This window comes from Arvicanthis niloticus, chromosome 13, assembly GCF_011762505.2.
Source record: "Arvicanthis niloticus isolate mArvNil1 chromosome 13, mArvNil1.pat.X, whole genome shotgun sequence".
Taxonomy (NCBI): Eukaryota; Metazoa; Chordata; class Mammalia; order Rodentia; family Muridae; genus Arvicanthis; species Arvicanthis niloticus.
The window spans coordinates 14,306,171-14,327,233 of NC_047670.1; the positions used below are offsets into that span (position 1 = coordinate 14,306,171).

Here is a 21,063-nt window from a genome sequence, read left to right on the forward strand (position 1 = left end):
GTATGGCAGGACGAACAGGAAGCTTGGTCACATTTTCATCCGTGCACAGGAGGCAGGGAGAGAGTAGGAAACTGGGAAAAGCTATAAACCCTCCCTCAAGACCTGGCGATGCTTCCTCCAACAAGGTTCTGTCTCCTCCGACTCCTACCTAAAACCTACAAGGAGCAAAGTTCTCCTTCAAACCACCCTACCTCTTATAGCCATGAAATAAATGATATGGGCTAGTACAAAAAATAAGCCTGACCGAGACCAGAGGCTGCATAGCCCAGAGACCCTGAATGGAACCAAACATGACCAGGAAAAAAACAAATCTGAGTTAAATGGTTCCTAATGAACCCTATATGCACATACACTGGAGCCTGGAATAAGTGTCATCAGAGAGGCTTCATCCAGGAACTGATGGAAGCAGATGCAGAGACCCACGGGCAAACATTAAGCAGAGCTTGGGGAATCCTGTGGAAGAGGGAGAAGGATTGTAGGGGCCAGAGAGGTCAAGGGCATCACAAGAGCATGGCCCACAGAATCAACTAACCAGGGCTCATAGGGCCTGACAGAGAGTGAACCGACCATCAAAGAGCCTGCACTAGTTCCTCTGCATATATGGTATGGCTGTATAGCTTGGTGTTCTTGTGGGACTTCTAAAGACAGGCACAGAGACTGTCTCAGACTCGTTTGCCTGCTTTGGGGGTCCCTTTCCTCCTACTGGGTTGCCTCCTCCAGCCTTAATATTAGGGTTTGTACCTAGTCTTACTGTACCTTGTTGTGCTATGTTAGGTTGATATCTCTGGGAGGCCTTCCCTTTTCTAAAGGGAAATAAAGAGGAGTGGATCTGAGGGAGAGAGGAGATGTCGGGGGAGGGACTGGAAGGAGAGGAAGGAGGGGAAACTGCAATGGGGAGGTAATATACAAGAGAAAACAAATCCTGAAATATAGGCATCACTGTGATGATACTGGGGGGGGGGGGGAGAAGAAGGAAAAGGAGGATGCATTGTTCCTACCTTCAGACCTTTTAATGACGGAGAACTATACTCCCCTTTGCTAGTTCACCAGAGACCTCATACACTGCTATTTATGCCCTCTGCATCCCTCACAGAACAAAGACCAGGCTATAGACACTGCACATAGAACCTTTCATCAACAGCCACACTTACCTATCCAACATGATTCCCTGTCAATCTCTGGATTCACGGTTTCCACTACAGTAAACAAGTGAACTGTTCTTCACCTCTCCAGATAAAAATCTTATTCTTTTATCCTTCCATTTCTCCACCAAACTTTTCCTCAATTTCCAGACTGCCTATCGTCCCTGGCTGAGAAATGTCTCCTACTCTCTTGTTCTCTTTATCATTCCAAGTACCCAGCAGTCAGTACCCACTACTCTAAGTTAGGGCTGTTTGCCCTGCACCAGTCAGTACCCACTACTCTAAGTCACCGATATATGTCCATGTTTTTTATGCCAAGTAGACCACAGCCCCTCAAGAAGAAAAACAAAATCTTAGATTTCTTAGTATTTCTGGATCCTGATATAGTACTTGTCCAACAGAAAATGATTTGTAAGTGTTTGTTGATGAATCAGATTTACAAAAATAATTATAGGCCAGACATAGAGAACATGTCTATCATCCCATTACTCAGATAAAGGGCTGAAGTAGTAAGATCCAAAAATTGAGGCCAGTCTAAGCTACAAGGGAGTTCAAGGTCAACTTTAGGTTACATAGGAAACCCTACATGGAAAAAAAAAAAAAAACCAAAGCCATATAATACATAATGTTAAATGAGCCACTAAATATCAAAAACTTAATATTCAACCATAACTTTGTCCTGGAAAGAGACAGACTGGTCCCCTCCCTGTGTATATCCTTTATATGGTTTCTCTGAATAGCTGTACGTCCAAAGGACACGTCTGCACAGTTATCCTCCCCTTTATATCGTTTCTCTGAATAGCTGTACGTCCAAAGGACAAGTCTACACAGTTATCCTCGGGCTCTTTAGTTTTGGTCTTGCTCCCAATAAGAAGTCAGGAAAAAACTAATAGGTAACAAAAAAAAAAATCTATTTTATTATGCAACTAATGACAGTCATCAAAACAAACACAAGGAAATAAGATATTTTCATACCTGTCACATTGTTGCATTATGGAAATTTCTTTGATTATTTCCTGAAGATCTGATTCAACAGGTACTTGCTTAATTGCAACAACTTGACCAGATTCCTTATGTATTGCTTTAAAAACACTTCCATAAGACCTTAAAAAAGAAAGCCAAGACGTTACTTTTTTTTGCATCAAGCACTGTATTAAAGACGACTGGGACTTTTACGTATATTTTGCATACTGTATTTTCTAGCTTAAATCATCATTATAATGATCAAAAACAAAAGTAAAGGAATAATAAGTTTATGAAGGAGTGCTACTGCTTGAATTACAAACTTAAAAGTTATCAAGTAAAAATCCCGTGAGGTGCTGTTTTCTTATGGGAAGAAAGGAGCAGGGGGCGGGGGAGACAAGGAGGCAAGGAGGCTAACTTACGGTTTGTCAACTCAAATGCAGCTTAAGGAGATAGAAAAGGAAATTACAAGCATGAAAAGTAAGTTTCAGGTTAAAAGGAAAGACTGAATCAAGCAGAAGCCCAGGGCACCTTTCACTGTGAACCTTTTTTTTTTTTCTTTTTTGATTCTTTTGGGACAAGCTCTCATGTAGTCTTAAACATACTATACAACCATGGACAATCTTAAATCAGCAAGATTGCAGATGTGCACACCACCTAACTATTGTGAACCATTTAACGCTAAATTAAGAAAAGTACGCAATCCTCCACCAAAGCTCTCAACCAAAGCACCAATGCTTCTTTAAGTATTATCTCTTCAAGAAAAAGGCCACATACTCATGAGTAGTCACATAAAAGGACACAGAGGACTTAATCTCTAGCTCTTGAATGTCTATCAACTAAATATTCGTGTATTTACAGAGCAGAAGCAACAAAAAAGACAGTCACCTGTAATTTAATATGTACTCCAAACCAAGGGTTAAAACACCTTGGTTCACAGTACACCAGGTGCTCTGACAGAGCTTTACAAGCATTAATTCTTCAGGACATCTTAGATTATGTCTCCCAATTTATAATTAGGGTAATATGTTTTATCATTTGTATTTATGTCTAACTTAGCCAACTGTATCAGAAAAGGTGACTTGTAAAAATCTATAAGTTGTCAGTTTCTGTCTTTGACCATATGCTTAAAAGGGAAGACTGCAAAGTCTACCTTTGTTATGTGTGTGAGAGCACAACTAAATTCAAACAGATACTTTATATAAACATTCAAAATCAGGCTTGCTAATAACATTTAATCCCTTTCTAAGTTTTATATCTGTCCACTTCTAAAAGACAAATAAAAACACTTATCTATTTTTACTAGATTCTACTTACTCTGCAAATAACTCTCCCATCAGAGTCAGTTACTATACTGTGTGTCCAAATGACGACAGGATTTCCTTTTCTATCCGTATCTGTGGACTTCTCTGTCCAGTTGGGACCTTTTCCCTTTAATTTACCCAATGGAAACACTGCCCTTCGTTGACCCAATGGAAACACTGCCCTTCGTTGACCCAATGGAAACACTGCCCTTCGTTGACCCAATGGAAACACTGCTCCTTTTGTTTTCCTTTTATTTTGACTCTTTCTGATAGAGATTTTTTAATAGAAAACATCCCTCCTGTTTGATTTTATATGGATCTTATATAAGCAGATTAGCTACCTTACTTTTAATTTTCTCCAAAGAGTTCAACTTTTAATGTGATCATTCATATTTAGTGAGGATTATATTCATTTTACTTTTTCCACCTTATGTTTGGAGTGTTATGTATTATATGTTCTTGGAAATTAATTGTTTTATACTTATTATCTGCCTTTCTCCATGATCTAATCACATACATTCCTCTATCATTGTGAAACTGTTAACAATTCATCAGCCTACACATACTCATTCCCTCAAGACAGTCAATTCAAAGCTTCTACTGGTCTTTTCCCAAATAAGATGGGTCCTAGGGTGCCGAACATACCCACAGCCACCAGTCTAATAAAGGCAAAATGGTAAAGCTTATCCATGAGAATGCACAGGACGACCAAACCTCTGAAAACTCACTTTACAGCACATTTCTTGCTTCAGAGGGAGGTGAGCAGGGAGAGAGAGAGACAGTGTTACCATCCAAACCTCTCATGATCTGGTCTTTACAGTTGGATACTGATTGTCAGATTCCGTGAGTCAGTAGTACTCACTCCAGCAGACACACTCTGGTGAGAGACCAGACAATGCTGCCTTTATCTAAAAGATATTTTCACAGTTCTTACTCACCCTTCTCCGAGCTTCTCCAATACATCAAAAACTTCTTCAGGCTGCTTAGTCAAACTGTCTTCACTCAGCTTTTTTAGCTTACTGATAAAAAGTAAAAAAGAAAAATGCTTTCCTTAAATGCTTTTACAAAAACAATGTAATAAGCAATATAATCAGTTGCTCCAAAAGCAAGTACTATGAAAGGTGCACAGCCAACAGCCCTCCCAAGGGATGTCTCTTGGGTGCCTAGCAACAGACTCCAATACAAACCTCTTCAAAATCAGGTTCTGTGAGACTTTCATTCAAACAGACAAGATAGCACGTTCTATGTGCTCTATTTCATGCATTGCTTTCACTCAACAACATACAGTTGTTCACAGACTGTTAATAACATAATATCCCACTTAATAAAGGGGACCCATTCCACGAAATACTTTAGGTAATTTTAACACAATAAGAACACCATGGAATGTACTTTAACATATCAAGATAATATATATGGACTATTACATAGGTAGTATACACCAATTTCTATTATATCCATAACGAACACAACACAGAAAAATTGGGTTATCAGAGAATATGGCAGAAGACATGCATGGCTTACATTTTTGCAGTAAACATTTTTATAAATAAGTATACTTAAAAATAATCATTAGAACTACACTACAGTTAATATATAAACATAGTAATTTATTATCATGGCCAAGCAGTATATACTATACACAAGAGCATGTGTTATACTTTTATACAATTAGAGCATACTGGCTTATTCATACCAGTACCGTATAAACACTGTGTGTTGTACTCAAAGATCACAGTGGCTATAACTATTCAGCTCCATTATAGTCTTATAAGGTCAGTGTCATACATAATTCATTACAGACCAAAACATTATGCAGCATACTGCTTTTACAAGGATGTACCTATTACAGTAAAAATAAATGTGTTATAATTGATTCTAATATTACTAACTTAAGATCACTAAAATTGTTATGATATACTTCATGTTCTTCAAATATATGTGTACTCAGAAAGAAACAGTCAATAGTCCTCTTATCGCTTTACTTAAAGACAAAAATACAGAATTCTGCCTGCTACTATTGCCTTGCTAAATGAACATGATATCAAACTGCCTTCTGAATAATAGTTTTAAGCCCATAGATAATGCAGCTGTTAGGCTTCATCAGAGAACTTCTCTTTGCAGTAGACAGTGATTAATAAAGAGATAATAGTCAAAGTTCAGCAAATAAGGGACTGGAGTGTTCTACCCAAAACAGAACAATGCATGTGTGCACACAGGCATGCATGCACACCTGCTGGCTCAGGGAATCTCCCTAAGAGAGACTAGAAAGAACGTAAGAGGCAGAGGTTGAAGAAGAGTGCTGCAAAGCAGTGCCTTCTGGATCTGACATGGCTGACACAACAATGAACTCATGGTAGCTATGGTCACCTGTACTCCATCAGGTCAGCAACAGTGACGGAGGAAAGGGGAACACACACCTCAATGGGGCAGCCATTGATACGTTGACTATGCCAGAAAAGAACCTCCTACCCCTGCTCATGAAGACAACCCTCTTTAGGGAAACAGATGGACAGACACACACTGTAGAAGGAAGACTTGGTAAAAACTGAAGGGCTTAAGTAGGAGGGTGAAAGTAGGAGGTAGCAGGGTGAAAAGAAATAAATTCATTTTATATGTGTGTGAAACTGTCAAAGAATGAAAAGTAAATTTTTAAAAAATAACAAAAACAAAGATAAAAGAAGTTACTTTGCCTTCAAAGTAACTACATGAAGGAGAAAATGGGAATGACAAAAGACTCAGGGAACACTGAAAAACAAAACTTGAGGAGACAGCTACAAAGAACACAGAAAGACAAGGGCCATGTCCTTCCAGAACTATCTTCTGTGTACAAACACCACATGTTTAGTGCTGTGTTCTCTTTCTTACCGGTGCCCAGCAGTCCAATCACATCGTGTCTTGTCTTAGCTTCATTGTCTCTCCTCGTTTCTCCCTGCCTCAAGCCCCAGAAGCTCCAACCCCAGCTTCCCAGCCGGGCAAGAAAAGTAGAAACTGTCTAAATATAAACTATGCTGTCCTGTGAAGAGACCGCAGTCCTAGGCAATGACAAGTAGTTCTCACAAGCCTTAGTTGAGTTAGATGTGACCTTTGCACAACTGCTCACCCAGAAGAACTCCATGTTATTATCCTCATATATCAGGGGCTATCGGCCAGGTGCCATCCTGAGAAGGGTTCACTGTTTGGGACTCAGCTACTTTGAAAGCCTGAAACTAAGAACAATTAAAATCAGGGAGTCTGAGGGCATACTACCACAATCTCTGGTTGGGAGCCTAACCCACAAGATGGTCATGGAGAGGAGAAAGGCCAGAAGTGGACACACTGAGACGTTCAGACAGCAAAAAGCCATGGCAGTGAAAGTATGGCAGGCAATGGCTCCGCACTGTACCAGAAGTGAATGCCATCCATGAGGATACCTGAAAGACTCTCACACGATAAAATACTAGTTTATATACACTTGCATGTATACAGAGAAGGGATACATCACACTTGTTCATAGGCATATTTATTTATAAGTATAAATCCAGTAGCCATTGATCTATATTCTAATTTACATGATTTTAAAAGAACAAAAGTAAGACTGAGTGTGAGCACCTCGTCAGACAAGAGTGCCCTTAAAATGCCAAGGAAACAAAAATCAAACCAAAGTTCCAAACCAAGTTTAAAAAAAAAAAAAAAATAGTCCTTGAAACAGCAAAAGTAAAGATAAAATGAGAAATTACCAGTCGGGCAGAAAAACAATCTCTAGCCTAAAACAACCTTACCACAACCCCTGCACCAGGCAAGCTAAGACAGGAGGATTGTAGGAGCCAGTCTGCATTACACAGTAAGACCCAGTCTCAAAAAGGAAAAACAAAAATAAAACAAAAAAAAAAAAAAAAAAAAAAAAAAAAACAGGGGCAGAGACTGTACTGAAAAACAGACAGATGGGGGCTGGGACATGGCTCAGAGATTCAGGGCTCGAAGCACAAACCTGAGGAGCACAGGTCAGATCCCCAGAAACCCACATCTATTCCTAGTGGACATGTTGAGTTTCTTTAACTCTACCTGGAAGGAGACACTGGATCCCAGAGCGAGCTGCTTACCAAGACTAGCCATATCAGGGAGACCTAAGAAGGTTTTCCAACAAATGGAAATGAACACACATTCCATGAACACACATAAACCATGGGAAACATGGCAGAATTCAGAGAGAAGATCACAGCACCTAAGTCAAAAGGAAGAATCTCAAAGAAACAGTCTGGTGCTCATGAACTAGAACAATCAGAAAAAAATGTAAAGTTAGTAAAGGAACAAAATATTAAAGGTTACGAAAATGAAAGAAACCAAAAAACACAAAAGATCAACTAAGAGATTTCCAAAAAAGATAAACCAAAATAGATGAAAAAGGGGTAGAGACTCATTAACTAAAACCAAGGCTGATGATGAAACAACACAGCTAATGTCACAAAACTCAACAGAAAGAACTACAAGCACCTGTGCATGAAGACCAGCATGAGCTGACTCTATGTCAGAGCACTCTGATGGTCACCAAACACTGGGGCAGGGGAATCTGGGAGTATATGGTATTTCCTGTAGACATGCCAAGGTCCATAGCACTAGCAGATGCCAGAGGCCATGTAGAAGTCCATGGTCCATGCTCCCGCAGACTGTTAAGGGCAAAGAAGCTACTTGTGCAGTGGTAGTGATGACTGCAGACTCACAGCTGAAAAGGGACACAGAGGCTTCTGTGACAACTGCACCCCACCCCACCCCACCCCCAAGAAGTAACAGCCTAGATAGGAAGCCACTGAAGAGAACTCTTAAAACTGTGATAAGGATGCTAGAGTGTACGTCCACACTTGATGGCTTCTGTAGGAGATGCAGTGGGGAAGGACTCAGTTTTCTTTATGTGGATGGGCACTGGGAGTTTGACCATGCTCCAGTAAGTATATGGGCAACACAAACTGGACTTGAGATTTTCTTGGGAGGTGGCAACAAGGGGGGACAGACATAGAAGGACTGGGAAATGAGTGTGACCAGGGTGCATAATGTGAAATTCCCAAATTAATAAAAAATATTATGTTGAAAATGTTGCCAGAAGTAATAAAAGTTCCCAACCTGGATAATGACAGCTAATATTATATTGTATGAGTTATACACAATTTTGCCACTGAGGTTATATTATGTTATAAATAAACTTAATACCATAAAAATAAATGCTTTAAAATGATTAAAATTATAAAGACTGTGACTATTACAATTTTTCAAAGACAGACATAAATAAGTATATACATACATACATATATGTGTGTGTATATATGTATATATATATATATATATATATATCTCAACAGCTCAGATCAGAACTATCTACTTTTATCTACAATTTAACTGGAAAGAGAAGCTACAGATGTGAATTACATCCAAAATATATAAAGAACCTTATGAATATATAAATATATATGTTATAAAAATGTATACATTATAAAAAATACTCTAAATGCAATAAAATCTAAATAAAACATGCAAAATATCTAAGCAGACACTTCAATAGAGAGATACAATGACTGCTTAATACGCATATGAAAAGATGTTTCTCAGTAACCATCAGGAAGTGAGTCTTAAGCTACAGTAAGATACACTAAACACACACATGGCTTAAAGAAAAAGGCAGTATTTATAACAAGTATTAGCAAGGATATGGAACAAGAAGAAACATGGCAGGGAGAAAAGCAAAATTAACTTGCTCCCTTAGAGAACAGCTTAGCTCTCCATGTGCTAGACACACTTATTACATGGCTACGAAACTCTGCTCCAAGGCATTTGCCTAAGAAAAATGAAAATATCTCTACCCAAGATGCAAATATGTGCAGTAACTTCATTCATAACAGCCCAAAACGGAAAATTACAGGTGCCTACCACTAGTAAGTGAATAATGGGAAATCCATTCAATAGAGTCCTACTGAAAAAAAATACAAACTGATATATTCAGATCCTGGCAAACTGTTTATCTAAAAAAAAAAAACTCTACATTTAATAGTAAAAAGTTGCTGATGATAGAAGAAAGAAATACTGGTGACAACAGGAGAGCATGACAACAGGAGAGCAAGCTAGTGAGCTGCTGCAGGTGGGACTTGACCATAGCTTCAGACGGAGGAGAAGGGAGTGTCAGGAAAATGCTGCCCACAGGACACTCCTGTCTGTGCAAAGCCTAGTGCTGTGGAGAGAGAAGGCCGACAAGGAACACAAAACAAAACTTACGAAAAAGTACATGTGGGATTCTCAAGCAAATACAACACTATCTGAGATAACCTAGTAAATATAGGAAAAGCTGAAAATACAGAGCCCAAAAAGACAATGAAGCACACCCCTAAAAAGTGGACAGGAACAGAATCCAGGGCTTGGAGTAGACCGCAGAGGTGCTGAGGACACCACTCCTAAAGCAGGAGAATGTATAAATATTCACAAAAGAGTTTATCACCAATCCAACTAGTTTATTTCTACTCTGAAATACACTATTACAGCCACTGAACTGAATTTCTGTAGGACTGAGTATTCTGATATACTTATACATACAATAAGGTTACATTTAGAATCCTCTCATATTTTTTGGAGTAAGGTTTTTCAGGAAATTTATCTTTCAGTCTTTTGTTCTATCAGATACAGCTAGGACTTTACTTTTATTTTAATTTCTAAAAGATAACAGGTAAAAGTGATCCTAATTTTAAAACCAAAAAGTAAGCCAGGCTGTGATGGCACATGCCTTTAATCTCAGCACTTGGAAAGCAGAGGCAGGCAGAACTCTGAGTTTGAGGCCAGCCTGGTCTCAGGTCTACAGAGGGAGATCCAGGACTGCCAGTGCTACACAGAGAAACCCGGTCTTAATAAATAAATAAATAAGCACAACCAAAAAGGACATGAATGGTATATACTCACTGATAAGTGGATGTTAACCAAAAAGTTCAAATACCCGTGTTACAGCACCCCACAGACCCAAAGGAGTTAAACAAGAAGAAAGGCCCAAATGAGAATGCTTGAATCCCACTTAGAAGGGGGAACAGCAGAGTCATGGGAGGCAGCAGGAGGGAGAAAGGTGGGTGGGAGAGAGGAGGGCAATGGGAATGGGGGGCAGGATCAGGCTTGGGGAGAGACAGGACAGAGGTTCAGATGGCCAGAAAATGAATGGAAACATGCAACTACCAGGGTGAGCAGTGGGTGTAGTCCCAGAGACCTAAGAAAAGGCAGGCTCCCAGGAGTTAATGAAGGTGACCTTAGCCGAAATGCCCAACTGGGATATGGAAACTAGAGAGACTACCTCCACTAGGCAGACAGGACCCCCAGTGGAGGGATGGGGTCACCAACCCACCTACAAAACTTACGACCCAAAATCAGTCTTGTCTAAAAGAAATGCAGGGGTAAAGAAGGAGTAGAGACTGGAGGAATGGCCAACCAGGGACCAGCCCACTCACTACTATGATGCTATGATGTGCTTGCAAACAGAAGTCTAGCTTAGCAGCCCTCTGAGAGGCTCCACCCAGAAGCTGACTAACACAAATGCAGATACCCACAGCCAACACTGGACAGAGGCGGGGACCTCTGTGGAAGAGTTAGCAGCGGGGGACTGAAGGCCCTCAAGGAGATTGAAGACCAACAGTGTCAACTAATCAGGACCCCTGGGAGCTCCTAGAGACTGAGCCAACCAAAGAGTGTACACGGGCTGGTCTAAGGCCCCAGGCACATGTGCAGCAGACTTGTCTGGCCTCATGGGAGAGGATGTGCCGAATCCTGCAGAGACTGATGCATCATGATGTGGGGGGATGAGGGAGCTGCTCTCTCAGAGGCACAGGGAAGAGGACAGGGAGGAGGGGCAGCATTTTGAGATGTAAATAAATAATTTTTAAACAATAAAAAATAAACATTCTTTGGGCTACACACAGTGATAAAAATGAATCTACAACATCAAACATCTTTTCTATGTCAACTAGGGGAAGTACATTTTTCCTCAAACTACTAAAATTCAGGGGTCATCTTTTTTTCTGCTCATTTTTGCTTTTCAAAAGCTAAATAATTTATAAAAAATGTTTAGCTCTAGATTTCTATGTACCCAAGTTAAAGGTGTCCTTGTAAGTCCTCAGAGAGTTATGAATATCCCTTAACATGCTGACCCTATCAGAGCCACATTCTCTGAACATTCTGGAAATTATCTTCAGAGACATGTACTTTACAACTTACAGTTTATATAACTGCCCTGTAACTCCCAGAAAGGTACTATTACAGCCACCAACTAACAAATATACTAAGACAGAGAAGTAAATGAACTTGCCTGGCACTGCAGTGCTGCGCAGAGGAGCTGTGGTCACTGGAACTAAGCCCTACCTGCCTCTGATGCTTTTAAGTACCTGCCTGGGTCACTGTTCCAATAACAGACCGATATAACCTTGTGCCTCATATGCATTTACTTTAGAAAATTTATTAACCATGAGGACTAAGTTAAATGTTGTCACTACAATGTGCCTAGACCACCTAAGAAAACAAATATAATAGAAGAATTTTTTAATTAATTAAATAAAGGTGTCGTTTCTATTCTGTCTTTCAACTTCCTCTCAGATTGGGTTCTTTGCCCAAATGTTCTATAAAATTATACTTTCCTGGCAAGAAAATCAAAGGGAGAAGATGAGATTCTTCTCTATCCTTTCCTTCCCGAGCTCTGGTTTTTGTTTTCTGAGAATGTCTTTCTATTTCCCATCAAGGGGAAAGTGACATTATTCCTTATAATTTCTTATGAGAAACTTACATGAAGCTAGATACTCCCTGTCCCTGAAGCATTTTGTTGCAGTCACTTTCTTAATGACTGATATTTTCAAAATCTATAAGTTCAGAAAATATAGACAAAACAGCAGATTTGAAAATGCCTGAACATATCCATGTCCACAAAAACGAGAACCCAGAAGGGTGTGGTGATGCACCCTGTTAAGTCCAGCACAGAGGGTCATCCCACCACACAACACGTTCAAAGCCAATCTGGCCTACCGGATCTTGACTAGTGGGTTCGTGGTGGGGTACAGGTACTTCTACATGAAACATACACCAGGGTCTACCTATGGATCTACCACAGGGGCTAAGACAGCATAATCTGCACCAAGATACTCCTCACACTTCAAACCTCCATCAACTTCTACTTATTGCTAGTCATTTACTTTCCCCAAACCTGGAACATCCCTTGACTGAAATAACACCCAATCAACCCTCTAATAGAGCCTTCACATCAAGCCAAGTTCATATTTGGATAACAGTAAAGCTTCTGAATCATTCACCATTCTATGTCTGACTCAGTGCTGTGCACCGGCACTCACGTGCAGGCACGGCAGCTGTGTAGGCAACAATACTGTCTGCAGTCTGTACAGACATTGCTCTGCTCAACCCCAGTGCCACCCAGATGTGCAGCAACAGCACATGGGCTACTTCTCTACATTCCATGGGAATTCCATTCCTTCCCATCTTTTTTTTTTAATTTCTTGAAAATCATGACAAATTTTGTTCAAAGCAGTAACATCTCTTCACTCTATCATCAGAACTGTATGGGCTGTTGAAAATGCAGGCACTCTAAAGCTGTCTTTTACATTTTCTGTGTACACAAATACACTTCTATATACAGAAGACTAGACAAGCTAAAATTCTATAAAAAAAACTTAAGGCCTAAAGTCTGGCCTTACCAATAATACTGTTGGTTTGGAGTCTTTTATTTTTCTAGATAACTTTTCACTTACAAGTACTTACTGAAAAGCACTGAAAATGAGAAACTGAGGGTTCCGATCAAAGCAAACAGACAGAGCATGAAGTGAAGTCTACAGTCTTTTATGTACCATTTGAGTCCATACATGCTCAACTTCTGACTCAAACTTAGGATATACATGTGATAGAAAGGAGCTCTGCCTTCATCAGTGCTCAATTGCTGTGAAGAGACACCATGACCATGGAGATTTGGTCCACAGTCATCAAGGCAGGAGGCAGGGCAGCACATAAGCAGACATGGTGCTGGAGCAGGAGCTGAGAGGTCTACATCTGGATCCACAAGCAGCAGGAAGAGAAGGCCACACTGGGCCTGGCTTGAGCTTTTAAAACACCAAATTCCACCCCATGATACACTCCCTCCAAAAAAGGCCACACCTATTCCAAAAAGGGCACACCTCCTAATAACACCATTCCCTAATGATCAAGCATTCAAATATATGAGCCTATAAGGGCCATTCCTATTCAAACCATGAGCTCAAAACTGATAGTGCCATCATACAGAATGAACTAGAGTTTGAAGAATTAATGGGTTCTCCTACCTTCAATTACTGCCAGGATGAGGGTTTTGATATATCATTTCTCATCAAAAGAAACAAGAGCTTCTTGGGAAAATGGTTAAATCCAAATCTAGAAGAGGAAATGTCCCCAAGTGTTTTGTCACAGTAAGAAAATAGTCAAAGACCAGCAGGGATATCTTCTCTCCTAAAATGACTGACAACAGAACAATTTGAGCTTAAGGACAAAAACTGCAGTAGCTAAAACTCCATCTCCCCTCAATGGTACTTAAAACAAAGAATTTGTCCCTTGTGAAGAAAGAAAAGAACTAACTCATTACCCTAAATACCAGCAAGTAACAGAAAAGAAGCAAGTACTTGTCCGGTGGTCATTTATTCATTAATACCACTGGGAATCAAACAGAAAGTGAGAGGAAGCGGTTTGTAAATACAATCCAAGTAACAAATGAAATCAAAATGACCCACACAGATTTCCACCATTTTGCAACACCAAATAAAAAGAAGTAAACACTAACCATTAGCAGATGCTGCTCCCTGTGTCCAAAAGATGAGAGACAATTAAACAGTAAGAGACTCATAAGGGCTTCCTGCTGGGGCAGACTCATAGCTGGTCTGCTCCCAGGAAGACACCATATTCAGACCCACTAGAGGATCTGCTAAACTCAGAGCAGTTGGTAAGAACCCTCCCCCACGACCCAAAGTCCCAGAGCTGCAACTGGGAGACCAATGGTGCACTAAGGACCCATCACCCACCAAAACCTCTCCTTCTGACCCCTCTGCCTGGTCCGTCTTCCTAGGGCAGGTTCATGGCTGGCCTGCTCCCAGGAAGACACCATATTCAAACCCATCCCAGAGGATCAGCTGCACTCAGAGCAGTTGAGGATCCACTGTACTCAGAGCAGGTGACTCCTAGTTGGTCTGCTCCCATGAAGCACCATATCCTGACCCAATGTCAGGTGCACTGAGCAGACCTTGGGTGATAGCAACTAATCTCACAATGCCAGAGGAAGCTGGACTCCCAGGAGCTCTAACACACACAGGATCATGGGATTATAGGATACTATAGACTCCCAGGAGCTCTGATACCAAGGATCACTGGATCACAGAGACAGCTGGACTCTGAGGAGCTCTGACACAACCAAGATAACAGGAGAGGCAGTCTCCAGTCAGAGACGGTGAGTGCAGTTAGGACTACAGATAACAAGATGTTGAAAGGCAAGCGCAAGAATGTAAGCAACAGACATTCATTCTAAAGCCAAGAAAAAAAGCCAAGTTCAGAACTAAGTGTTTTAGTTAGGAGAGATGACAGAGGTTCTGGTTAGTCAACAAAATGATGGACTGGGTATTAGGTCTATCTTGTACCTCACTGGTACAAATAGGTATAATTATGCTCTAATTGTACTTCGAGAGAAAAGTTTTATTTTAACAAGAAGGGTGATATGTAGGAGGAGCTAAGGTGGGAGAAGTACCGAGAGGAAGAGAAGGAGCAAGGAGAGGAGAAGAAGAAGGAGAGGAAAAGCTAGGTGATGAGAGAGAGAAGGGGGGGGAACATGGAGACAGATGTTCACGTGTCTCCACCAGTCAAAGGTAGTTGATATATCTAGGTTGGATATTGGGTTACACTTCTGATTGAACATTACCAAACTTATAAAGCCTTTGATTAACATTTTAAAAAAATTGTATAAAAGAAAAGAGGAAAAGGGGGCATGGGATAGGGGTCTTCTAGGGAGGGGAAATGGGGAAAAGGGATGGCATCTGAAGTGTAAGTAAAATGTCCAATAAAAAAAAAAAGATAGAGCAATGCAATCATGAAAAAAAAGAAAAACCAAAAAAAAAAAAAAAAAAAAAACCAACAAAAAAAGAATGTAAGCAACAGAAACCATAGTTATCTGGCATCATCAGAACCCAGTTCTCCCACCACAGCAAGTCCTGAACACCCCATCACACCAGAAAAGCAGGATTCAGATTTAAAATCACTTCTCATGATGATGATAGAGGACTTTAAGAAGAACACAAATAACTCCCTTAAAGAAATACAAGAGAACACAGGTAAACAAGTAGAAGCCCTTAAAAAGGAAACACAGAAATCCCTTAAAGAATTACAGAAAAACACAACCAAACAGGTGAAAGAATTGAACAAAACCATCCAGGATCTAAAAACTGAAGTAGAAGCAATAAAAATAAATAAATAAATAAATAACAAAGGGAGACTACCCTGGAGATAGAAAACCTAGGAAAGAGATCAGGAGTCATAGATGCAAGCATCACCACCAGAATACAAAACATAGAAGTGAGAATCTCAGGTGTAGAAGATACCATAGAAAACACTGACACAACTGTCAAAGAAAACGCAAAATGAAAAAAAGCACCTAACCCAAAACATCTAGGAAATCCAGGACACAATGAGAAGACCAAACCTAAGGATAATAGATATAGAAGAGAGTAAAGACTCTTCCTTAAAGGGCCAGTAAATGTCCTCAACAAAATTATAGAAGAAAACTTCGCTAACCTAAAGAAAGAAATGTCCATGAACATACAAGAAGCCTACAGAACCCCAAATAGACTGGGCCAGAAAAGAAATTCCTCCTGTCACATAATAAAAGTATTAAATGCACAACACAAAGAAAGAATATTAAAAGAAGTAAAGGAAAAAAGGTCAAGAAACTTATAAGCCAGGCAGTGGTGGCACATGCCTTTAATCCCAGCACTTGGGAGGCAGAGGCAGGCAGATTTCTGAGTTCGAGGCCAGCCTGGTCTACAGAGTGAGTTCCAGGACAGCCAAGGCTATACAAAGAAACCCTGTCTCGAAAAACAAAAAAAAAAAAAACTTATAAAGGCAGATCTATCAGAATTACACCAGACTTCTCCCCAGAGGCTATAAAAGCCAGAAGATCCTGGAGTGATAGCATACAGACCCTAAGAGATCACAAATGCCAGCCCAGACTACTATGCCCAAAACTCTCAATCACTATAGATGGAGAAACCAAGATAGTCCATGACAAAACCAAATTTACACAGTATCTTTCCACAAATCCAGAACTTCAAAGGATGATAAATGGAAAATTCCAACACAAGGAGAGGAACTACACCCTAGAAAAGGCAAGAAAGTAATCCACTTCCAATAAACCCAAAAGAAGATAGCTACACAAACATAACTCCACCTCTAATAACAACAAAAAAAAAAAAAAAACAGGAAGCAACATCCACTTTTCCTTAATATCTCTTAACATCAATGAACTCGCATGCCTTTAATCCCAGCCCTTGGGAGGCAGAGGCAGGCGGATTTCTGAGTTCGAGGCCAGCCTGGTCTACAGAGTGAGTTCCAGGACAGCCTGGGCTACACAGAGAAACCCTGTCTCAAAAAACCAAAAAAAAAAAAAAAAACCATCAGTGAACTCAATTCCCCAATAAAAAGACATAAAATAACAGACTGGATATGTAAACAGGACCCAGCATTTTGCTGCATACAGAAAAGGTACCTTAGTGACAAAGACAGATACTACCTCAGAGTAAAAGGCTGGAAAACAGTTTTTTAAGCAAACAGTCCCAAGAAACAAGCTAGAGTAGCCATTCTAATATCAAATAAAATTGACTTTCAACCAAAAGTAATCAAAAACAATAAGTAAGGACAACACTTCATACTTGTCAAAAAAAATCTACAAAGATGAACTCTCAATTATGAATATCTGTGCTCCAAATGCAAGGGCACCCACATTCATAAAAGAAACTACTAAAGCACAAAGTATACATTGCACCTCACACAATAATAGCAGAAGACTTCAACACCCCACTCCCAGCAATGGACAGATTATGGAAACAGAAATTAAACAGAGACAGAATGAAACTAAGAGAAGTTATAAACTGAATGGATTTAACAGATATCTATAGAACATTTCATCCTAAAACAAAAGAATATATCTTTTTCTCAGCACTTCATGGTACCTTCTCCAAAACTGACCATGTAATTGGCCACAAAACAGGCCTCGACAGATACAAGAAGACCGAAATAATCCCATGCATCCTATCAAATCACCATGGACTAAGGCTGGTCTTCAATAACAACAAAAACAAACAAATAGAAAGCCCACATACATATAGAAACTGAACAACACTATACTCAATGATAACTTGGTCAAGGAAGAAATAAAAAAAATTAAAGATTTTTTAGAATTTAATGAAATTGAAGACACAACATACCAAAACTTATGGGACACAATGAAAGCAGTGGTAAGAGGAAAACTCATAACTCTGAGTACCTCCAAAAAGAAACTGGAGAGAGCATACACTAGCAACTTGACAACACACATGAAAACTCTAGAACAAAAAGATGGGAATACACACAAGAAGAGTAGACGACAGGAAATAATCAAACTCAGGGCTGAAATCAACCAAGTAGAAACAAAAAGAACTATACAAAATATCAACAAAACCAGGAGCTGGTTCTTTGAGAAAAATCAACAATATAGATAAACCCTTAGTCAGACTAACCAGGCACAGAGACAGTATCCAAATTAATAAAATCAGAACTGAAAAGGGAGAAATAACAACAGAAACTGAGGAAATTCAAAAAAATCATCAAATCCTACTACAAAAGCCTATACTATAAAAAAAAAAAAAAAACTGGAAAATCTGGATGAAATGGACAATTTTCTAGACAAATACCAGGTACCAAAGTTAAATCAAGATCAGATAAACAACCTAATCAATCCCATACCCCCTACAGAAATACCAGCAGTCATTAAAAGTCTACACACACACACACACACACACACACACACACACACACACACACACACACACACAGAACCAGGACCTGATGGATTTAATGCAGAATTCTATCAGACCTTCCAAGAAGACTTAATACCAATTCTCTTCAAATTGTTCTACAAAATAGAAACAGAAGGAACACTACCCAATTCGTTCTATACAGCCACAATTACGCTCATACCTAAACCACACAATGACACAACAAAGAAAGATAACTACAGACCAATCTCCCAATTCAATTCAATTATGAATATCAAAGCAAAAATACTCAATAAAGTTATCACAAACCAAATTCAAAAACACATCAAAACAATCATCCATTATGATCAACTAGGCTTTATCCCAGGGATGCAAGAATGGTTCAACATATGGAAATCCATCAACATAATCTACTATATAAACAAACTCAAAGGAAAAAAAACCCACATGATCATCTCACTAGATGCTGAGAAAGCATTTGACAAAATTCAACACACTTTCATGATAAAAGTCTTGGAAAGATCAGGAATTCAAGGCCCATACCTAAACACAATAAAAGCAATATACAGCAAGCCAGTAGCCAACATCAAACTAAATGGAAAGAAACTTGAAGCAATCCCACTAAAATCAGGGACTAGATAAGGCTGCCCACTCTCTCCCTACCTATTCAATATAGTACTGGAAGTCCTAGCCAGAGCAATTAGACAACAAAAGGAGGTGAAAGGGATACAAACTGGAAAGGAAAAGGTCAAAATATCACTATTTGCAGATGATATGATATTATACTTAAGTGACCCTAAAACTTCCACCAGAGAACTCCTAAACCTGATAAACAACTTCAGCAAAGTGGCTGGATATAAAATTAACTCAAATCAGTAGCCTTCCTCTACTCAAAGGATAAACAGGCTGAGAAAGAAATTAGGGAAATGACACCCTTCACAATAGTCACAAACAATATAAAATACCTTGGTATGAATCTAACCAAGCAAGTGAAAGATCTGTATGACAAGAACTTCAAGTCTCTGAAGAAAGAAATCGAAGATGATCTCAGAAGATGGAAAGATCTCCCATGCTCATGGATTGGCAGGATTAACATAGTGAAAATAGCCATCTTGCAGAAAGCAATCTACAGATTCAATGCAATCCCCATCAAAATTCCAAATCAATTCTTCACAGAGTTAGAAAGATTGATTCTCAAATACATTTGGAATAACAAAAAACCAAGGATAGCAAAAACTATTCTCAACAATAAAACATCTTCAGGGAGAATCACCATCCCTGACCTCAAGCTGTACTACAGAGCAATAGTGATAAAAACTGCATGGTATTGGTACAGAGACAGACAAGAAAATCAATGGAATAGAATTGAAGACCCAGAAATGAACCCACACACCTATGGTAACTTAATTTTTTGACAAAGGAGCTAAAACCATCCAGTGAAATAAAGACAGCATTTTCAACAAATGGTGCTGGTTCAACTGGAGGTCAACAAGGATGCAAATCAATCCACTCTTATCTCCTTGTACAAAGCTCAAATTCAAGTGGATAAAGGACCTCCACATAAAACTAGATACACTGAAACTAACAGAAGAGAAAGTGAGGAAGATCCTTGATCACATGGCACAGGGGAAAAGTTCCTGAACAGAACACCAATGGCTTATGCTCTAAGATCAAGAATTGACAAATGGGACCTCATAAAATTACAAAGCTTCTGTAAGGCAAAGGACACTGCCAATAGGACAAAACGGCAACCAACAGATTGGGAAAATATCTTTACCAATCCTACATCTGACAGAGAACTAATATCCAATATATACAAAGAACTCAAGAAATTAGGCTCCAGACAACCAAATAACCCTATTAAAAATGGGGTACAAAGCTCAACAAAGAATTATCAATTGAGGAAACTCGAATGGTCAAAAAGCACCTAAAGAAATGTTCAACATTCTTAGTCATCAGGGAAATGCAAATCAAAACAACCCTGAGATTACACCTCAAACCAGTCAGAGTGGCTAAAATCAAAAACTCAGGTGATAGCAGATGCTGGTGAGGATGTGGAGAAAGAGGAACACTCCTCCATTGCTGGTGGGATTATAAGATGGTACACCACTCTGGAAATCAGTCTGGTGGTTCCTCAGAAAATTGGACCCAGCTATACCACTCCTGGGCATATACCCAGAAGATGCTCCAACACATAACAAGGACACATGCTCCACTATGCTCATAGCAGCCTTATTTATAATAGCCAGAAGCTGGAAAGAACTCAGGCGTCCTTCAACAGAGGAATGGATACAGAAAAATGTGGTGAAGAGGCTAGGCAGCTAGCCCAGCCTTAGTACTTCCCTTGCCTCCGCATCCCCTCTTGCTCACAAAAGCTCCCCTTCATTGCGAGACCCTGTCTGCCGCCTAAATAGACAGAATTGTGTTTGAAGAATGACTTCCCTTATCTGCCTTGTAACCTTGAAACCCCAGAACCCGCTTGTGTATAAATTCCCTAAGGCCCTAGACGCAGGATCAAAACCCTGCCCTGTGCAGATCGCTATCCGAACCTGGGTTCAAATTATTAAGACTCTTTGCCTCATTGCATGGGATCTGACAATTCTTTGAGTTCTCCTGGGGATC

The 21,063-nt window shown here is 39.7% G+C and overlaps 1 protein-coding gene across 3 annotated transcripts in view; it reads right to left on the bottom strand.

Annotated features, from left to right (window-relative positions):
• Stk3 (serine/threonine kinase 3) overlaps nucleotides 1-21,063 on the bottom strand; it is a 237,565-nt gene that overhangs the window by 205,038 nt on the left and 11,464 nt on the right. For all 3 annotated transcript variants that reach the window (XM_076911255.1, XM_034517278.2, XM_076911254.1), the window contains exons 2-3: nucleotides 4,348-4,428; nucleotides 2,118-2,246 (exon numbers count right to left, since the gene is read on the bottom strand). In XM_076911255.1, the coding sequence (XP_076767370.1) occupies nucleotides 2,118-2,246; nucleotides 4,348-4,428 (210 nt within the window). The remainder of the gene's footprint in view (nucleotides 1-2,117; nucleotides 2,247-4,347; nucleotides 4,429-21,063) is intronic.